General features: G+C 34.4%; 4 protein-coding genes across 6 annotated transcripts; all 4 read left to right on the top strand.

Moving 5' to 3' along the window:
• Positions 1-3,805: 3,805 nt before the first annotated feature.
• Positions 3,806-5,095, top strand: LOC133797806 (DNA-directed RNA polymerases II and V subunit 8A-like). Of its 2 annotated transcripts, none has more exons than XM_062235867.1 (3): positions 3,806-4,060; positions 4,133-4,278; positions 4,382-5,095. In XM_062235867.1, exon 3 carries the CDS (start codon positions 4,448-4,450, stop codon positions 4,880-4,882), a length of 435 nt encoding a protein of 144 aa, XP_062091851.1. In that variant the 5' UTR covers positions 3,806-4,060; positions 4,133-4,278; positions 4,382-4,447; the 3' UTR covers positions 4,883-5,095. The 2 variants fall into 2 exon arrangements, with proteins under 2 accessions (XP_062091851.1, XP_062091850.1); XM_062235866.1 differs by having other exon boundaries at positions 3,810-4,060; positions 4,133-4,250.
• A 1,034-nt stretch (positions 5,096-6,129) lies between these two features.
• On the top strand, positions 6,130-7,562 carry LOC133797804 (uncharacterized). The gene is made up of 4 exons (XM_062235863.1): positions 6,130-6,610; positions 6,881-6,991; positions 7,124-7,204; positions 7,317-7,562. Exons 1-4 carry the CDS (start codon positions 6,359-6,361, stop codon positions 7,389-7,391), a joined length of 519 nt encoding a protein of 172 aa, XP_062091847.1. The 5' UTR covers positions 6,130-6,358; the 3' UTR covers positions 7,392-7,562.
• A 5,877-nt stretch (positions 7,563-13,439) lies between these two features.
• LOC133797805 (uncharacterized) lies at positions 13,440-15,655 on the top strand. 2 transcript variants are annotated; one of them, XM_062235864.1, is made up of 5 exons: positions 13,440-13,671; positions 14,002-14,153; positions 14,348-14,451; positions 14,840-14,992; positions 15,111-15,655. In XM_062235864.1, exons 2-5 carry the CDS (start codon positions 14,063-14,065, stop codon positions 15,264-15,266), a joined length of 504 nt encoding a protein of 167 aa, XP_062091848.1. In that variant the 5' UTR covers positions 13,440-13,671; positions 14,002-14,062; the 3' UTR covers positions 15,267-15,655. The 2 variants fall into 2 exon arrangements, with proteins under 2 accessions (XP_062091848.1, XP_062091849.1); XM_062235865.1 differs by having other exon boundaries at positions 14,363-14,451.
• Positions 15,656-16,089: 434 nt separating this feature from the next.
• Positions 16,090-18,719, top strand: LOC133795633 (uncharacterized). The gene is made up of 4 exons (XM_062233087.1): positions 16,090-16,338; positions 16,664-16,744; positions 16,806-17,624; positions 17,856-18,719. Exons 1-4 carry the CDS (start codon positions 16,090-16,092, stop codon positions 18,717-18,719), a joined length of 2,013 nt encoding a protein of 670 aa, XP_062089071.1.
• Positions 18,720-20,991: the final 2,272 nt, after the last annotated feature.

The following is a 20,991-nucleotide window of genomic DNA, read 5'->3' on the forward strand; positions in this document are numbered from 1 at the left end:
GCTATAATCATTAATATCACCCCGAGACTCACCCCGAGCCCCGAGCTCAAACCTGTTATGACCAAACCGATAAATCATGTTTAGAGATCGTCTCATGTCGAAATACTCGAACCATTCCACATTATAATGTGGTCTCACAATATATCATTAACACGCAAACAAATATTCAATTATACCCTCAACGGGCCAAATTACCAAAACACCCCTATAAACAAATGTGGACTCACATGTATGCATTTAACATCATATTATAATATAATTTCCATAAACATGCATAAACACATTTAACGGCATAACTAAGCAGTTATGGCCCTCCCGGCCTATTAATCTAGCCATTAACCATAATAGGGAATCCGGGGCATTACAGGGACGCACAAATTTGTACAGAGAAGAGACTCTGCCAAATTGCTTTCATCCAAAGCGTTGATAGAGTGTTTATAATAATAGTGACTCGTGGACGTAGGCATATTTTAATTGCTGAACCACGTTGAAATTCTCTGATTTCTTCTATTTCTTATAAATCTTTGTTTAGAGCTCTACATATTTAAGTTGATGAAAATCAACATCAACAACAGGGCCAATAGAGATCGAGGAATCCTCCAGATTTGACAGCCAAGGAGAGAAAAATCGAGACTCCTAAAGAAGCAATAGGAATCAAAACGGTCCTCCCCCACCGTTATAAATACTAATCTGTAACAACCCAAAATCACTAATGTGGCTTAAGGGCCTTGGTTAGTGTGCCGGGAGGGTATAATTGGTTTATGTGTGAATTTATTAAATTAACGTGTGATTATATGATAAACATGTTATATGGCTATGTGAATGTAAATGTGGTTGTATGTTATATTTGTGAGAACCACATTATTATGTGGGTAAATCTGCAGCGTGCGACTCGAGGCGATCCTAGGGAGCTAGTTAGCGAGAAGTCACAACGGGGCTTAATATTTGACTTGGGACAAGTCAAGGGGTATCTCGGGTGTTAGATGATTATTTGGGTTATCGGGTTATGGGAATAAATATATGGAGATATATTTGAGGTTAGGAAGCCTCGGGGGGAATATTGGGGAATTTTACCATTTTTCCCTCGGGGACGTTTCCGGTACCCTGAGCCTCGGGATTGACTTAACTGGCTAAGATTAGACTAAGTTAATAAAAAGCAGTAGAACAAAAGACACAAACCGACCCTCTAACATTTCTTCTCCTTCTTCTCTTCTCTTTCTTTTCTCTCTTAAGAAAACTACAGAAATCTAAGGAAAACTCAACTGGAAATTATGTCTTTGAGCTGAATTTATGAAGGATTAGCCTAGTTCTGACTAAGGGACACTTAACCAGGATCAAGGTAAGAATTGAATCTCATTCTTGAGCTTTAGAACTTTGACTTTAGGTTGAGTATTAAAAGTCTTTATGGTCTTGATGTTAACGATTGAATTAAAGCTGAGAAGCTTGGATTTTAGCTCAGGAACCTGGTAAGGAGGTGGTTCATCAAAGAAGGTAAGCTTCAATTCGTAGTTTATAGCTTAAATTCTAAGTTTGCATGACTGGTTTTTGGGTTCTTTAGTTGCTGGGTTTCCGAAATCAAAATGGGATTTTGATGGGTTTTTAAGCTGGATTTCTATTGGATTATGCTGTTAGAATCATGTTAAAAGCCTTGTAACTAATGGGTTTTGGAACTAGGGTGCTTTGGGGTGGTTTTGAGTGAGGTTAGGATGTTAGAAATGGTGGTTTTTCTGGGCACGAAGGGTTGGGCCGCGACTTTGTTCTAGAGCGCTGCGGCCGTGTGAAGCAAGGAAGAGCCAAGGGGGCTTTGCAGTGGGGAAGCGCTGCGGCGCCTCAGGGCAGGGTCGCGGCGCGTGTCTGTCTTCAGAGAGGCTTAGCCTCTGTTTCAGGGGTAGGCTGCGGCTAGGTTTCAAGGGCCGCAGCCCTTGAGGGCATCTTTGATCTTTTGGAGATTTTAAGAGCGGGAACCTAACCTAGGGTGCTCGGGATCGATTCCACCACCGTGTTTGGTGGAATTCGGTGTCTCGGAAGCTAAAACTTCACCCGGAAATATTAACGCAATTATTAATGGTGCTCCCTATCTTGGTTGTGACTAGGTGTTAAGCTAGAGCTCGGGAAGCGGATCGTGCTCGAGAGGCGTCGCTCGTAATCAACGAACTTGGACATCAAAGGTAAGAAAACTGCACCCGGTTGTGGTATTATAATGGGACTAAGGGTTCCCTATTCTGTATGCTTTGTAAAGTATAGTATTATGCCATGTAAACAGTAAACCAACGGCCTAAGAGTGCCGAAGTTTACACTAGCGCATAGGGCGCGGCTCGGCCACTGGTAGCCGAGGACAACTTGTTATGCACTGTGACAGTCAGAATCCCGTGATCCGTAAAGGGAAAGACTGGGTAAGTTGTACAATCCCACACCGCCTGGGGAAGGTCAAGTGTGATGATTCTAAGACTGTGTAGGTATGAGACTACACAGTTGAAGAGGGCTTAAATGGATTGATGGGTACTACCTATATCAACAAGATGCATCTTCTTTTCGGTAGCCCATCACTTGAGAACTTCAAAGTTAAGCGTGCTTGACCTGGGGTAATCTAGGGATGGGTGACCTCCTGGGAAGTTTTCCTAGGAAGCATGTGAGTGAGGACAAAGCACGCTGAAAAGACTCGTGTTGGTTTGTAGGGCCAGTCGTCATTCCAGAAAGCAGCCATAGTGACGTGGGGCGTCACAAATGGTATCAGAGCCTTGACCCAGTCGGAAGTGTGGCCGACGGGGACGTCGGGCCCATAAGGGGGGGTGATTGTGATAGTCAGAATCCTGTGATCCGTAAGGGGAGAGACTGGGTAAGCTTTACAATCCCACACCGCTTGGGGAAGGTCAAGTGTGATGATTTTAAGACTGTGTAGGTATGGGACTACACAGTTGAAGATGGCTTAAATGGATTGATGGGTACTACCTATATCAACAAGATGTATCTTCTTTTCGGTAGCCCATCACTTGAGAACTCCAAAGTAGCCCATCACTTGAGAACTCCAAAGTTAAGCGTGCTTGACCTAGGGTAATCTAGGGATGGGTGACCTCCTGGGAAGTTTTCCTAGGAAGCATGTGAGCGAGGACAAAGCACATTAAAAAGACTCGTGTTAGTTTGTAGGGCCAGTCGTCATTCCAGAGCCTTGGCTCACGGGTGCTACGTGGTGCAGGTAAAGACAATGGCAAGCTTGATTAGCCCTGATTTGGAGAGCTCTGAGAGCAGAATGTACATGATCAGCTGCTCAGCCGCCACGGTTGAGGGGAGACAGAGACAAGAATACCATAAACTTCTGTTTTGCCTTTAGAAAGGCTGATGGATGTCTGTACACTGAGAATTTTGTAAATAGACTTTTAAACGCTATTTCTTTTGGGATCTCATATGTAAATATTTAGTTATATGGTAAACATCTTTTGAGACCAAAATCTTTTAACCCTAGCACCTTAATGGTTTTAGTGACATGTTTTTAACTAAGTGACTTGATTAGCAAGTCCTGCACCTTATAAATACACAGTGTATCGGTCTTGGCTATCCAGGGCATTACATAATCCCACTAATCTAGCAGGGTGGTAGTTGAAATCCACCATTATTTTGAAATTCAAACAAAATAAAACCTACAAAACTAAAATAAAAATTATCTACCAAACAAGTGTAGTTTCAAATCTGCTGCTTCTCGTCTACCTCAATGGAATTATACCAAACTAGACACAAGAAGTAGAGGATTTAAAATAGTCACCTTTCATGCTCAACCCCACCATACTATCTATACTCGGCTTTAGGAATAAAAATAAAAGTTACTCTCGCAAAAATAAATAAATTAAAGGACAGCTTTAGGGCACACAGAAATTAAAGGATAGGAAAGGGAAGAGAAAGAAAACACAGGGGTTTTTATCGTGGTTCAGCCTGGAAGTCCAAGCCTACGACGTGCTCGTTGAGCTCTCCTCAGAGGGTTAGGGCTCCGACTGCACCATCAAGAAAAATGGTGTTACAACAGCTCTGAATAAAAAAAAAAAGATCCCAAGTCACAGCGGTTTCACTGGTAATCCACAACTCTCTCTCTCTCTTCTCTTTTGATTACAATTTCTGATGTCTCTTTTTCTTTTTCTCTCAGTTCACACCGCTCTCACACTCTTTAAGAAACACAATTTGGATTCTTCTGAGTTCTACTGTATTGTTTCTTTGATTTTTGAGAGGCGAGCAAGTTTAAATAGGCACACGGACCACAGAAGGTAAAAGGGGTTGTTGATTGTTGAATAGGTAGTTGAGATTTCTTGATTCTCAAGTGTTTCTGATTGGTTTGAATATCTCATTTGAGCACTTATTTGACAGCGTTAATGTTCAATTTTCCTGTATGCATCAGATAAATTGAGCGCCTAGTGTGATATACGGAAGCAACTGATTACTGAGGGACTAAATTCCCACAAGGATGGCTGAGTTTCTTTTCGAAGATGTTTTCAAGATTGATCGGTTGAACCCTGATGGGAAGAAGTTCGACAAAGTCACTCGAATTGAGGCAAAGAGTGAGAAGTTTGATATGTTCATGCACCTAGATGTGAACACAGAAGTGTACCCACTTAAGGAAGGTGAGAAATTTTCAATGGCGTTGAGCCCCACGCTGAATGAGGATGGAACACCCGACAGTGCCTACTTCACTCCGAGCAACCGCAAGACACTCGCTGACAACTATGAGTATGTCATGCAAGGGAAGCTGTTCAAGATTTCTGAAGGTAAAGGACATCATGGTAAGGCTGAGATAGATGCTTCATTTGGTGGGCTGTTGATGATGATGAAGGGAGATCCATCTTATTTCAAGAAGTATGAACTTGATCAAAGGCTTTTTCTTCTCATGAGGAAGGTGTAGAACTCAGGTGGTTAAGACAATGGTCTCTTAGAATGAATATTTGAACTTGGTTTGCTTTTGTTTCTCCTTCTAAGAAAGGTGTAAAACTTGTTTGTGCCAAAGTTTCTGTTTGTGATGTATGACAAGTTTAAGCTGGTGACATAGTGAGTGATGGCTTCATTCTCTTACTCATGTTCTAGCAATAAATAAAAGAGATGTCATCATTTTAGTGTATATTTTTAGTATCATAGCATTATTGTATTTCTCATCTACTCACTAGATTAATCTCAAGTAGTTAGTAAAGAATAGGGAGGAATTTACATTGAGCTTTGGATTTAAGGAAAGAAACAAAAATAGATGGGAAAACTAATTTTGCTAGACTTATTATGAAAAAGTTGTGTTAAGGAAGAAAGCACAAAGTTTGCCAAAATTGCTCATTAAGGCCACATATGATATATATTGTATCAATTTAAATGTGTATGTATTTATGTATGTACAAGAAAAGGAACTATTTGAAACATATATCTTGGAAGTTTTTACTAAATAATGAAAGAGACAACAAAGAAAATTAGTATTGGATTACATCAGATATATGGAAACTGGATTGTATTTGATTAAGATTTCTAAGACTTATCATTGAATTGGATGGAATATAAGTAAAATGTAAGACCATATATTTTGTACTAATTAAATATCTATCTATATATATATATATATATCCCTGTCAAATAGGGAGCAATATGATGACATTAGTGGAATCCAATGAAGCTTGCAATGGAAATTGCAGAATTTCAATATGTTCTGGACTTTTTTATTCTGATCAGAGATCATGGAAACATTTGGGGCCATTAGCTAGAGTGGTCACCAAGTTATTTATTCCTAGAACATGTGTGAAGTGAACAGCAAAAGCCAGTACTGGATTCAACTAACCCATCATAGATATTGTTGCTTGACATACACTTCATTATTTTATTTATTTATATAATTTTCTATCAAACAAAAAAGCCAAAGAAAATATAAAAAAGACCAAGTGTCAAGCTACAACAAGTACATGACTTCCTCTTGCTTCAAGAATATGTTGGATAGTCCTTTAACTCTACTCCCACCTACCTATATATGTAAAAATAAATAAAAATTCCCTTAACCAGAACTATTTGACATTTCAAGTTCAACTACCTTTCAACAGATGAAAAAGAAAGAATAACTGAGAAAAGCAATCAGATAGTTAGTTCTATAAAGTACTCAAGTAGTGGATATTCTGAAAGGAAAAAAGTTTAAGAGATAAAGATATCAACACTTAGAGGCCTTGAACTATATAAATTAATAACTTAATTGTCTTCTGATATTTCTTTCCATTGCTTGCTAAAGTATGCTAAATAGTGAAGCAAAAGCAACACACAAAATGGGAAACAGATATTAAGAACTGATATTGAGCAAGAAAGAGAATGTGTGTGTAGTAAGTTTTATTGAGAGTTATATAATAAGCAAAAAAAAAATATGCAGAAAATGAAGAACTTTGGGAGTAGTAGTAGCAGTAGTGGTGGAAACATGAGTAGCAATGGGAGACAATCAGTGGAGGAGATCAAAGATGATGATAATGATCATCAGGAGATATCAAGATTGGCCATTTCAACTTTTCAAGCTAGAGAGGAAGAGATTGAGAGAAGGAAGATGGAGGTCAAGGAAAAGGTTGAGCTTCAGTTAGGCCGTGCTGAAGAAGAAACTAAACGCCTAGCTAGGATTTGGGAAGTAAGTTCACTAATCTCTATACATGTCATATAATGAAAATACAATATATTCATATCATAATGGATCCCAAGTCTTTCAAAGCTTCTAACTTGTTTGTTTCTCAGCTTTTGTATTTCCTTAAGAAAAGTCAATTTAGTTCCACACAGTAATGAAGTCAACTGTGCTTTTGTAGCAACTTTGGTCAAGTCTAGAGATGTTAGAAATATATATATGAGAAAATTTGAACATAGTGTTTTTGAAATGGTGGAAATTGGAATGTTAATTATGCAGCAACTAGAAGAAATGCAAGATCCATTGAGGAAGGAAGTTGCAAATGTGAGGAAGAGAATCGACATGGCGAATCGAGAGCTAAAGCCTCTTGGACAGACCTGCCAGAAAAAGGTGAAACAATATTTGTAAACTAAACTCACCAATCTTAGATTATATGATAATAATCCTTATTTTGAATCAAATCCAGAGATATATGTATATATTTTATAATGAAATTGAATGCTATTTTGTTTGAATCTGCAGGAGAAAGAATATAAAGAAGCATTAGACCTGTTCAATGAGAAAAGCAAAGAAAAGGCTCAGCTTGTCAGCGCATTAAAAGAGGTATATATATATTGTCTATTTTTTAAACTCCATTACTTAAGTTTCCAAAAGAGTCATTTCTTTGTATGTAAAATTAATCAATAGTTGTTTTGCTTGAATTTTTCTTCCCCAGCTGTTGGCTGAGAGTGAGAGACTGAGGATGGTACAGCTAGAGGAGCTGAGCAAGCACATAGAATCTTTGAAATGAGATACATGTTTATTTTTTTCATTTCAATTGTGTGTTTGATTATGATTCTTTAATTATATGTTGTTTCAGAAAAATAAATTGGACATGTATACATGCAGAGCAAGCATTTCCTCCTTACAGTTCACCAAATTAAATTTGTAAAAATTAGTTGAGAAGAGATTAATAGCTTTTTTCTTGAAATAGAAGATCAACCATTGCTCTGTTTGATCCTTTAAATCGATATTGAAATAGAATTAGAAAAACCATTTAGAAAACATTCACTTCTGGTGCCTAGCTAGCTACCCAGTTACTTTAAGGTTTTCTAAACAACTATTTACTCTCAAAATCAGAACAATGATTTCCACTAAGAATACTCTTTTTCTAATTATATTACTAACAAAAAGACAAAACTAACCATCAAGCACCAAACAATAGGAGTTGGTTAATTCTTGCCAAGCATAGTTTTTTTTATCATCAATATTCTTCATTTTCTTTCTCCTACCTCATTTTCTCTCAAGCCAAACAGTTAAAAAAATGGCATTTACAAAACTATACAATGCAATTTGGCAATGTCAAATGACATCACATGATCATTGGAAAATCATACAATGCCAGTTTTGGAGATGGAGACGAATGCAATCTTTTGTGTCACTCAAATTTCTCTTTTTTTTTTCCAAGATGATTGGCTTGCCCATGCTTGGTGCTGAACTTTTGGTATAAGCTTTTTTACTCTATTTTTTTCTGAATAAAAGAATAACGACCATGGTCAGTTTATGACATAATTCGTAATGAAATACTAAATTATAACTATATTATTATTTTAATCAATTCAGGATTAATTATTAATAAAGTACTTTTGTTTAATTCACGATAAATTAATAATGTTAATTTTTGTTAAATAATTAGTACTATTCTAATTTTAAGAAAAAAAATCAAGTAGTTTCATTTATAACGTTGTTAATATGAAAAGGATAAATGAGTGAGGAGAAAAGTGAATATTACGTATTTTTGAACATTTTTCACAAAAAAAAATTATTCAATTATAGTATCACATAGTTTGCCCTCCAAAATTTTGTCAACAAACTTTAGCAATCATTAAAAACATACCCCCTTTAATACATTTTGTTTATTTTTTTAAACAGCTTGATGATGTTGTGGACATATAGTTGAAATCAAGTTTATTGATGATAAAAAGATACAAATATTAGCTATTCCCATATTTTATCACTTAACCACTATCTATACACATGTATTTTCCACTTGGACGTAGACATTAGTGCTACATTGGTGCTACATCAACAAATTATTTAAAAAAATAAATGGAATGCAATAAAAGGAGCACGTTTGCTACACACATCAAGAAAAAAAGGTTTTTACTTCGGTTTTTAAGGTGGATTTATTTCGGTTTTCGCTAAAATTCGCAACTACAGTAGTTAGGAACGAAGTAAAAAGTAGTTAAAAACCGAAGTAAAAAATAGGCTTTCTACTTCGGTTATTATGTAAAAACCGAAGTAGAAAATGAGGATTCCACTTCGGTTTTTACATAATAACCGAAGTAGAAAGTGGGGTACGCTTCCTTACAGGGCACTTTCTACTTCAGTTATTATGTAAAAACCGAAGTAGAAAGTGGGGTTTCTACTTCAGTTTTTACATAATAACCGAAGTAGAATCCCCACTTTCTACTTCAGTTATTATGTAAAAATCGAAGTAGAATCCCCACTTTCTACTTCGGTTTTTACATAATAACCGAAGTAGAAAGCCCATTTTTTTAATAATTATTTCTAATTATTTTTAAATTGCCCAATTCTATTTTTATATATTTTTGCCCTAATTTTTTTTAAAGAGTCTAATTATATGAATTTATAGTTATATATATTTTTACAATTGGAATTGGTTTATTTTCATTTAATTTATAACATAAATAAAAATCATAAAATTTATACACTTAGAATTAAAATTTTTATAAAATTAAATATTTATACATTCACATAATTGTTAAGCAAAATAACCTAATTATTCATTTATATATTCACATAATTGTAATTAAGTAAAATAGCCTAAACATTTATATATACTTTCACATAAAACTAAAGGTATGTATAAACAAAATAGTCTTACTAATAAATTTAAGTCATCAATCGGCTTAACTATTCTTGTTGGATTGGCAAGATGTCCTCCCGACCCTTGGTGACAATTTGACTACTAGTAACTTTGTCATTTAGTTCATTCTACGAAACAAACCAATGATAGATTAAATTAGTAACTTGAAACAACACTTAAAAAAAATTCCTACTTTGCTTTAAAACACTTACAATTTTTTCTTCAATTTTGTTGTCCAAATTATCTTCAAGAGTCTTCTTCGTTTCTCGCGTTCTTATCCGAATTTCATATCCATCTACATCTTCCACTCCTAGTTCTTTTTTCTAGGACATCAAACATAATTGAAGTTTAATTATTAAATTTTTCTAAGTCTAACAAAATTTCGGCAGCATAACAACTGCATTTTAACATCTCCAAAAATTTTAAAACCTATAAATAACACACAAAATATCTCGACACAGTGTGCGAATTGAAAAAATGAAACAATTAATAAAATCTATAAAAAAATTGGCAGAGTTTCATTTGTTTTTGTAGCATATACAAATTTTATAGTTATATATAAATTCAACACAAACAAATACAAAATCAACATACATAATTTCATCATTATATCACCGCCAACAATAAATTTCCTAGAACCTACTTCACTAAAGTAAAACATACATGATATAACTCTAATTTTATAAATAAATATTGCAATAGTAATAAATAAAATTTAAAGATTACTCACCTCCAATATTACTCTTGAAGTCACCCAAAATCAATACCAAATTGGCAACTAAATCAACAACCCTACTAAAAAGCTTAAACAAAAACAAATAAAAATTAATTACATAATTAATTAAACTAGTTACATAATCATCAAACAACATATCAAGCTAGCTAGTTATAGAAAATAAAAAACAAATGTCACTAATAATCCAAACATTTCAAGTTCTAACATTGGCAACAACATTACATATTGAAGCTATGTTTAGAAATTTAAATAGCAAGTCACAACAATTATTAAATTTTACTAATATATATATATAATTAATAACATTATATAAAATAACAAAATAAATAAAAAATATAATACAAATATACTAAAAAATAAGTATTAAATTCGGAATAATATAAAAAAAATTAACACAAACAAAGTTTGAAGGTAACAAACCTTCTTTGATGCTCAAAATAACCTCTAAATCAATATTAGCAACTCTCAAACATATATATAATAAACACATTATATCTATAAGAAAAAAAATCTGAAAATAATATAGAAAATAAAAAAAAATCATACAAACAAAGATTTAGTGATTCATACATTTTTTGAAGCTCAAGAACTTATTTTAATGTAAGAAAACCAGTCAAAGTCCAATAACAATACCCATTTTCGAACCCTAAAAATACCCACACTCAAAGTATTTATTTTCTCCCTCAAAAATAAAAATGGAACTAATATTTCTGTTTTTAAGTAAGAAAAATGATTTCAAATGGTAAAAAAAACATAAAAAATGGTATATTTAGTGAAACCCTCGTGGGAGTACGACAACAATGGAGGTTTTCTGGGTTTGGCGTTTGATATTTTTGCTTCAGAGAGACGAATGAGGGGCGGGAGCTATATATTAAAGGTATTAAAACTCTTTTACTTCGGTTCTTATACAAAAACCGAAGTAGAAAGTACTTTCTACTTCGGTTTTTGTATAAGAACCGAAGTAGAAAGTACCATTTCTACTTCGGTTTTTATATAAGAACCGAAGTAAAAGCCTTCAGAGCCGCGTTTGGCTTGCTCCACTTTTCACTTCGATTTTTTCATAAAAACCGAAGTGAAAAGTCCCAATATAGTGTGCAAACCAAACATGACCCTTGTCTATTTTCTATTTTAACTACGTTTTTTTAAGAAACCGAAGTAATAGTCTTTTTTTATGTACTACCATTCTCAAAAGCGAAATAAAAACCTATTGAAAGGCTTTTACTTCAATTTTTTTATATTATATGTGTAAAAAACGAAGTAAAAGCCTATATTTCTAGTAGTGACAGTTCAAAGAATTTTCACCAGACAAAACTCTACAAGAGTCATAGGTTAGGAAAAAAAAATTCCAATTTGTCCTTATTATTATTATTATTTAGACTCTTGATTTTTTAATTAAATTTGGTTGTGTTATATTTCAACATATTATAAAAGCTCAAATTCTAAAATGGGAGAAAAAAAAGACTAAGGAATAAAATTCCAATAAGTTGGTATTCTACTAATTATACGGTGCCAATAAAATTCCTTAATTTCTAACATAATTCAGTATACATTTTTTTTTGAGGATTTTGTAGTTGATTATAACATAATTCAATTTGGATGCCTACTAAAAGGAAGTAAGAACTTCAAGCACACAAAACCAACTGACTGTATTAATGCATGTTGTTAAATACACGGAACTCCAGAACTTGATAGAGCACAAAGTTTATGAGAACCAGTAAGCAGTTCTTAAACTCGACTGAATTCGGGGTTTACAGGCAATAAAAATGTTTTATGTTCATGTGCAATTATAACTCTGTAAACGTGATATCTTTAAAGAAACCCCAAAAACTACCCCAGAGGAACAAGCTCTTCTCTCACAAGATAACCCCTTTTTACTCTCAATTTCTAAGAACACCTAAGGAGATTTTCTCTTTCAAAGTTCACTATTCTCACAGTACCACCTGCTTAAAAATTGAAAGTTTCGACCCCCATCCAAAGAATACAACAACTGCTATATATACCATTTTGAAACAACAAACTGAAAAATAATAAAATAGAAAGAAAAGAATTGTGGCCTCTCAAGGCTTGTACACGTGCCTATTAACTAAAATGTGGACTGACACCTCACAATATATTATACTAAACTTTTTGTCGTAATTTCCACTTTCATATCATTTATAATTACCGTAATGTGGTTAATACCGTATGCTGAATTATTGCCATTTACCATTTACGTGTACTTGTTGTGTCATCATGTAAGTCATTGATGTTGTTTGTTAGGTTATTGTCTTGTAATTCTGCTATGAAACGCTGGTGGAACTCAATTTGGAAACTCAAAGTCTATTCTAGAATTTTCTTTTAAAAAAAAAATTATCTTGAAAGTAAGTCACAACTAATTGCTCACAGATACTAATCTCATTAAGAAAGGTCAGTATAAACTCCATAATGAATCTCTTCCACATGTTCTTTGGTCGTGCGCTCACTCAAAAAATATTTAGAAAAGGTTGCATTTTTATCATTTGCCCCCCTCGCAATTCTGATAATTGTTTTGATTACGTACTCCAAGTTAAAGAGAATCTTTCAAGGGATAATTTCCTTTAGCACTTGGTGCAATTATAATAATACTTACAGACATGATCTGTTATAAACATGGATCTGCACTCTCTGTTGGTCACTTTTGATTGTTCCTCCGTAATTAATGCTACCAATAGCAATTCTTCTCATTTTAATGATTGGGGTTCAATTATTGAGGACATTCTTGAGGCTCCAAACATCAAGGACTGTACTAAGTAATTACACTTTTTCAGAGGTTCTACAATAACTATTTTAAATTGAATATTAATAAATGTTGTATTAAAATTAATAAAAATAATTAAAAAAAACTTATATATTTTCATTAATTTAAAACATAAGTTTTTTTTTTAAAAAAAGTAAAGAAAACATATAAGTTTAATTTTAGTTATTTTTTTTTATTTTATTATTTTAAAACTGAAAATAATTTAAATTTTTAAAAATAATCTAAATCTTATATTTTTCATCCACTTTCTTATTATTTATCAAAATAATTTTAAAAATTAAGTATAAAAGTAAAATATTTTATTAGGTATATTTATCGCAATAAAAAAATTTGGGAGTAAAAGGGTAAGATTTTGAAAATATTCAGTATATTTGAAAATATTATCTATTTTAGAGGTCATTTTTTAAATTTAACGTGTAAATGATATATTTACCGTCTTTCTTACTACCCTCGTCAGGCGGCAACAAATTAAGCCTCGTCAATCTCTAAACTCTCACTCTCACTCTCACAACCCAGCAGCCGTACGCGTCGACACCTTCACCGTGCCACTGCGTCACAACACCACCGCGCGACGCTTTCCCTCCGTCCTCTTCTTTCGTCGTCGCACTTCTCGTCGCTTCATGACTAGCTTCGATTCTGCCTCTGACCTCTCTCAAAACTGTCCTACACAGCTTCTCATTTTTCAGCAGGTATTTATATATATAATGTATATATTAATGAAATTCTTGTATTGGTTTACTTTCTTAAATTCTCGTGATACTTTTTTAAGGAGGTTTTTGATTTTGTGATTTTTGAAGCAGTATTATAGGAAGACATATGATTATTCTTTTGCAGTGAATCTTACTAGAATCTAAACCAAGTTAAATTGCTTTCCATTGTTTCATACGAAATGGACAATCATCAGCTGAAACTTCCCATGAACATGCACTGTTCGATGAAATTCCTCAATGCATCGCTTTTTTTTGTCATCCAATTTTACGGTACTTGTTTTTATTCTGAGCACGATGGTGAACTTGCAGGTGAAGGTTTTAAAGCAATAAATTGTTTCTGGGTAATTAGAGATTTGTAAAAGAACACGGCATGGATCTTGTAAATGTTTCCACATTGCAGCTTAGAAGACCCAATCTTTGTGGAATCTTCGCAGCACCATCTAAAATTATGCACTGTAGAAGTAAGTTACTTTTATTTCACAGTTTTCATATATAGATGTGTTTCAGGTTAACTTGTATGTGACACTGCATGCTCTTGCATTACTCTCACAAATAATGAAAAAAAAATTCTCTAAGACGTTTAAGTGAGGGCTTAATATTAGTTATTATTTACCTATTTATCCTTAACCAAGCAAAATTAGTTGACTACAATTAGTTACATTTGCTACAGATTTAACTTTGAAGCCATTGGTGATTAGTGCCAGGGCAAATACCAGAAAGGAAAGCCCGAAAATTCGGAATCGAAGAATGCAAACGAAGGTAAATTTTCTTCTAAAGTGTTAAAACTATTTTGATATTCAGTGATAGTCTATTTTATTATACAGGAATGGAAAGTAGAGTTTGATGAAATTGGTTTCCATTCTTATCCTCATTTATGCTCTGCCAGCAATTAGAGAATACTGGATTGATAAATTTAAGTATGATGAGAAGTCCTACACGGTTGGTGACAAAAGTTTCATCTTTCTGATTATCATATTTTTTGCCCCTTCTATATGTTTCTTTTGGCTCTTTTTTGTGTAACATTTTTGTTTACACCTTCCAGTTACAAAGAAATAATTTCAGTATAGATTAAGCTTTTGGAATGAATGTCATCTCTTATAATTGTTTGTTAATCTACTAAAACTATATTTCTGTAACTTTTCTCCAGTTTAATGGCACGCCTACAAAACCGAGACTTTCTGTATTTTGTTCAGACAAGCAGTTGTATGCTATGCTGGTAGATGATCAAAATAAGAAGTGCCTGTTTTATGGTAGCACTCTGCAGAAATCGATTCGTCAGAATCCTCATTTTAGCACCATTGTAAGTATTATTTACCCTCTTCGGGACTAAAGACATTCATTATCAATTGTTCTTGGAAGGCAGACATAAAGAAACTCATTTGTTTTGCTTGCAACATTTCTGCCTTGATGTGTTATAGGATGCAGCTAAACGTGTTGGTGAGGAGCTGATCAAGACTTGTAATGATCTCAACGTAAATGAAATATCATCTTATGATCGCAATGGTTTGGCCTATGGTGAAAGAATGCAAGCTTTTGAGATTGCAATATCCAATCATGGATTTTTGCCAAGATGAACTGTGTTGCTCGCTTAGGTTCTGATAAATTTTGGCAGTAACGGTGCCTTTCAACCATAGGCTCCAAGGTTCCATAGTAGTCCTTCATTTCACCAAAATGGAACCTTTGAATAGGTTTCTGTACCTTATTCATTATTTATTTATTGATGCCGTTTTGATGTTGTTCTAGTTCTTGTATTTTGGTTTGGTGTTTGTTGGGAGGAAAAGGAAAATCTTCCAAGACAAAGGCAGATGCACACGGGGTAACCCCAATCCAAGAACTTGGTGCAATTATAATAATACTTACAGACATGACCTGTTATAAACATGGATCTGCACTTTCTGTTGGTCACTTTTGATTGTTCCTCCGTTATTAATGCTACCAATAGCAATGCTTCTCATTTTAATGACTGGGGTTCAATTATTGAGGACATTCTTGAGGCTCCAAACATCAAGGACTGCACTAAGTAATTACACTCTTTCAGAGGTTCTGCAACACCATGGCTTATGCTATTGATCAATCCGCTTTAGAATTCTCTATAAAAGAAAGAATAACTGAGAAAAGCAATCAGATAGTTAGTTCTATAAAGTACTCAAGTAGTGGATATTCTGAAAGGTAAAAAGTTTAAGAGATAAAGATATCAACACTTAGAGACCTTGAACTATATAAATTAATAACTTAATTGTCTTCTGATATTTCTTTCCATTGCTTGCTAAAGTATGCTAAATAGTGAAGCAAAAGCAACACACAAAATGGGAAACAGATATTAAGAACTGATATTGAGCAAGAAAGAGAATGTGTGTGTAGTAAGTTGTATTGAGAGTTATATAATAAGCAAAAAAAATGCAGAAAATGAAGAACTTTGGTAGTAGTAGCTGTAGTGGTGGAAACATGAGTAGCAATGGGAGACAATCAGTGGAGGAGATCAATGATGATGATAATGATCATCAGGAGATATCAAGATTGGCCATTTCAACTTTTCAAGCTAGAGAGGAAGAGATTGAGAGAAGGAAGATGGAGGTCAAGGAAAAGGTTGAGCTTCAGTTAGGCCGTGCTGAAGAAGAAACTAAACGCCTAGCTAGGATTCGGGAAGTAAGTTCACTAATCTCTATACATGTCATATAATGAAAATACAATATATTCATATCATAATGGATCCCAAGTCTTTCACAGCTTCTAACTAGTTTGTTTCTCAGCTTTTGTATTTCCTTAAGAAAAGTCAATTTAGTTCCTCACAGTAATGAAGTCAATTGTGCTTTTGTAGCAACTTTGGTCAAGTCTAGAGATATTAGAAATTGTAAATTAAACTCACCAATCTTAGATAATAATCCTTATTTTGAATCAAATCCAAAGATATATATATATATATGTATACATATTATAATGAAATTGAATGCTATTTTGTTTGAATCTGCAGGAGAAAGAATATAAAGAAGCATTAGACCTGTTCAATGAGAAAAGCAAAGAAAAGGCTCAGCTTGTCAGCGCATTAAAGGAGGTATATATATATATATATTGTCTATTTTTTAAACTCCATTTTCTCCATGGCTGTTTATCAGAAAAATTGGGACACAGTCAAAGGCGATCTGATGAACGTCTTGGAAGGTTTCTTTAAGGATGGAATTATTCAAGAGAGAGCCAATGAAACTTACATTTGCCTTATTCCCAAGAAAATTAATAGTTGTCGTGTGAAGGATTATAGACCTATCAGTCTTGTCACTAGCTTGTATAAAATCATCTCTAAAGTGTTGGCTTGTAGACTTCGAGGTGTTTTGGCCGATACAATAGCGGATTCTCAAGGAGCTTTTGTGGAGGGTAGGCAGATTTTGGACACTGTTTTGGTTGCAAATGAGGCGGTTGAGGAGTATAGGAGTAAGGGTAAAAAGGGTTGGGTCTTCAAAATTGACTTTACAAAGGCTTATGATTGTGTGGATTGGGGTTTTTTGGATTTTGTTTTGCAGAAAAAAGGTTTTGGAGAAGTTTGGAGGCGGTGGATGCAAGGATGTCTGTCATCTACGTCTTTCTCTGTGTTTTTAAATGGGCGTCCCAGGGGTAAATTTAAGGGATCGAGGGGTCTTCGTCAAGGGGATTCCTTGTCCCCTTTCTTGTTCACGTTGGTGGTGGATGTTTTGGGAAGAATGATTGATAGGGCTAAGAGTAGTTTGGCTTATAGAGGATTTACAGTGGGAAGTGATGGAGTTGATGTTAGCCATCTTCAATTTGCAGACGACACGATTTTCTTTGTTAATGATGATGAGTCACTGGGGGTGCTCCTTGACATCTTGAAGGTCTTTAGTGAGGTGTCTGGGCTATCTATTAATTTGCAGAAGTGTCAATTGTTGGGGATCAATTTGCCCGAGGAGGTCGTGGATCTTCGGGCAAGTGAGATAGGTTGTGAAGTGGGCCAATGGCCTATTCAATACTTGGGACTTCCTTTGGGAGGCTCACCAAGAACCAAAGTGTTTTGGGAACCAGTGATGTCAAAATGCATTAAGCGGCTGGATGGATAGAAGAGTGCTTTTCTGTCTCGCGGTGGAAGGTTGACTCTTATTCAGTCAATCTTGTCTTCTATTCCGATTTACTATATTTCCCTTTTTCGGATTCCAAAGAATGTGGCAAGGAGTATAGAGAAAGTTATGAGAGACTTTCTGTGGGAGGGAGCAGATGGTTCGGGGGACGATCATTTGGTTTCTTGGCAAGAAGTCTGTAAGTCTCGAAATTATGGAGGGCTGGGAATTGGGAATATTGAGAAACGGAACAAGGCCTTTCTTATGAAATGGTTATGGCGCTTTCCTTTAGAAAGAAAGGCTTTATGGTATAAGGTGGTGAAGAGTAGGTATGGATTAGATGAGGGTCATTGGGATACGGGAGGAGGGAGAAGATTGTCGGTTCGTGGTCCGTGGAGGGATATTACGGCATTGTATGAGGAGTACAGGAAAATGGTTTGTTTTAAGGTGGGGAAGGGCGATAGGATTCAGTTTTGGGAGGATGTTTGGCTTGGAGAAGATACATTGAAGTCTCGTTTCTCGGATTTATTCTTGGTTTCCATGGCAAAGAATTGTGCGATTAAAGATTTGGCAGTCTTGGGCGGGGAAGGGAGAGGGGGGTCCTTAGGTTGGAATTTGCGGTTCAGAAGGAACTTGTTAGATAGGGAGGTGGCTAATTTCGCTCAATTGATGCATATGCTTCAGGTGGTGACTCTCCCATCGATTTTGGAGGACAGAAGGAATTGGAATTCGGATACCAGTGGAGTTTTTAATTGTAAGTCCGCCTTCCATTCCTTGAGCTATGCTCATTTAGGCCCAGAGTTGGATTGGGCTAAGTTTTTGTGGAGGAGTGTTGCTCCGTATAAAGTTAAATTGTTTGGTTGGTTGTTATTCTTGGATAAGGTGAGCGTTCACGAGAATTTACAGAGGCGTAGACCTTTCCACATCTTTCGCCAAATTGGTGCGTCTGCTGTAAAAATGAAGTAGAATCAGTTCGTCATCTTTTCTTAGATTGTCTCCTTGCAAGGGAGGTGTGGTTAAAAGTACTGGCAGAGTTCGGGGTCTCTTGGTGTATGCCGTCTTCTTGTTCTCAACTGTTCCTGCCCAATCTGGGGGGCAGGCGAAGGATGGTTTGTTTGTGGCAGAGTACGGTTTTGGCGACTTATTGGGCAATTTGGCTCGAAAAGAATAGTAGAATCTTTGAAGATGTCTCTTCTGTAGTGGACAGCCTTTGGGATAAAATCAAGTTCTGGGTGGCCACTTGGGTGTATAGAACGACAGACTTTAACGGTTTGTCTTTTTTGGATCTTTGTAGGGAGTGGAGTAGTCTATGGGCGCATTAGAGTTTGTTGAGTGTGAGTCCTTGGGTGTTGTCTTGATAATGTTTGTTTATTTTTGTTCGTTTGAGTTGTTTTTTTTGTCACCACGGTATTCCTCCGCCATAAGTGAGGGTTCTCAATTTATTTGAGAAGAGGTCACTCCATGACCTCTGTCTCTTTTTCAAAAAAAAAAATTTTAAACTCCATTACTAAAGTTTCTAAATGAGTCCTTTCTTTGTATGTAAAATTAATCAATAGTTGTTTTGCTTGAATTTTTCTTCCCCAGCTGTTGGCTGAGAGTGAGAGACTGAGGATGGTACAGCTAGAGGAGCTGAGCAAGCACATAGAATCTTTGAAATGAGATACATGTTTATTTTTTTCATTTCAATTGTGTGTTTGATTATGATTCTTTAATTATATGTTGTTTCAGAAAAATAAATTGGACATGTATACATGCAGAGCAAACATTTCCTCCTTACAGTTCACCAAATTAAATTTGTAAAAAATAGTTGAGAAGAGATTAATAGCTTTTTTCTTGAAATAGAAGATCAATCATTCCTTTGTTTGACCCTTCAAATCGATATTGAAATAGAATTTGAAAAACCATTTAGAAAACATTCACTTCTGGTGCCTAGTTAGCTACCCAGTTACTTTAAGGTTTTCTAAACAACTATTTGCTCTCAAAATCAGAACATTGATTTCCACTAAGAATACTCTTTTTCTAATTATATTACTAACAAAAAGACAAAACTAACCATCAAACACCAAACAATAGGAGTTGGTTAATTCTTGCCAGGCATAGTTTTTTTTATCATCAATATTCTTCATTTTCTTTCTCCTACCTCATTTTCTCTCGAGCCAAACAGTTAAAAAAATGGCCTTTACAAAACTATACAATGCCATTTGGCAATGACAAATGACATCACATGATCATTGGAAAATTGTACAATGCCAGTTTTGGAGATGGAGACGAATGCAATCTTTTGTGTCACTCAAATTTCTCTCTTTTTTTTCCAAGATGATTGGCTTGCCCATGTTTGGTGCTGAACTTTTGGTATAAGCTTTTTACTCTATTTTTTTCTGAATAAAAGAATAATGACCATGGTCAGTTTATGACATAATTTGTAATGAAATACTAATTATAACTATATCATTATTTTAATCAATTCTGGAATAATTATTAATAAAGTACTTTTGTTTAATTCACGATAAATTAATAATGTTAATTTTTGTTAAATAATTACTACTATTCTATTTTTTAAAAAAATAAAAAAATTTAAGAAGTTTTATTTATAATGTTGTTAATAGAAAAAAAAAAAAGGATAAATGAGTGAAGAAAAAAATGAATATTATGTATTTTTGAACATTTAAAAAATATATTATTCAATTATAGTTATGGTACATTTTTGCTATTTAAATTTTTGTCTACAAACTTTAGCAATCATTGAAAACACACCCTTTTCAATACAATTTTTTAATTTTTTTCAACAATTTGATGATGTAATGGCCACATGCATGGTTTCAGTATCAAAGCCTATTTAACTAATTGAAATCAGTTGAAATCAAGTTTATTGATACTAAAAAGATACAAATATTAACTTGAATAATGCATATACATATTCCCATATTTTATCATTTAACCACTATCTATACACATGTATTTTCCACATGGACGTACACATTAGCACTACTTTGGTGCAACATCAACAACTTACTTAAAAAAAATAAAAGGAATGCAATAAAAGAGGCATGTTTGCAATAGTTCAGGGGACTTTCACTAGATAAAACTCTACAAGGGTCATAGGTTAGGAAAAAAAATTCCAATTTGTCCTTTTTTTTTTATTATTATTTAGACTCTCGACTTTTTGATTTAATTTGGTTGTGTTATATTTCAACATATTATAAAAGCTCAAATTCTAAAATGGGAGAAAAAAAAAACT

This window comes from Humulus lupulus, chromosome 8 (genome assembly GCF_963169125.1).
Source record: "Humulus lupulus chromosome 8, drHumLupu1.1, whole genome shotgun sequence".
NCBI classification, from domain to species: Eukaryota; Viridiplantae; Streptophyta; class Magnoliopsida; order Rosales; family Cannabaceae; genus Humulus; species Humulus lupulus.

Excerpts from the sequence above, each read along its gene's own strand:
- LOC133797806 (XM_062235867.1), top strand. The coding sequence starts at position 4,448 with ATGGCTGAGTTTCTTTTCGAAGATGTTTTCAAGATTGATCGGTTGAAC.
- LOC133797804 (XM_062235863.1), top strand. The coding sequence starts at position 6,359 with ATGCAGAAAATGAAGAACTTTGGGAGTAGTAGTAGCAGTAGTGGTGGA. Across the intron at positions 6,611-6,880 it reads GCCTAGCTAGGATTTGGGAA|CAACTAGAAGAAATGCAAGA; the intron begins GTAAGTTCACTA and ends TTAATTATGCAG. Across the intron at positions 7,205-7,316 it reads TTGTCAGCGCATTAAAAGAG|CTGTTGGCTGAGAGTGAGAG; the intron begins GTATATATATAT and ends TTTCTTCCCCAG.
- LOC133797805 (XM_062235864.1), top strand. The coding sequence starts at position 14,063 with ATGGATCTTGTAAATGTTTCCACATTGCAGCTTAGAAGACCCAATCTT. Across the intron at positions 14,154-14,347 it reads TAAAATTATGCACTGTAGAA|TTACATTTGCTACAGATTTA; the intron begins GTAAGTTACTTT and ends GACTACAATTAG. Across the intron at positions 14,452-14,839 it reads ATCGAAGAATGCAAACGAAG|TTTAATGGCACGCCTACAAA; the intron begins GTAAATTTTCTT and ends ACTTTTCTCCAG.
- LOC133795633 (XM_062233087.1), top strand. The coding sequence starts at position 16,090 with ATGCAGAAAATGAAGAACTTTGGTAGTAGTAGCTGTAGTGGTGGAAAC. Across the intron at positions 16,745-16,805 it reads TTGTCAGCGCATTAAAGGAG|AAAAATTGGGACACAGTCAA; the intron begins GTATATATATAT and ends GCTGTTTATCAG. Across the intron at positions 17,625-17,855 it reads AGGAGGTCGTGGATCTTCGG|AATGTGGCAAGGAGTATAGA; the intron begins GCAAGTGAGATA and ends CGGATTCCAAAG.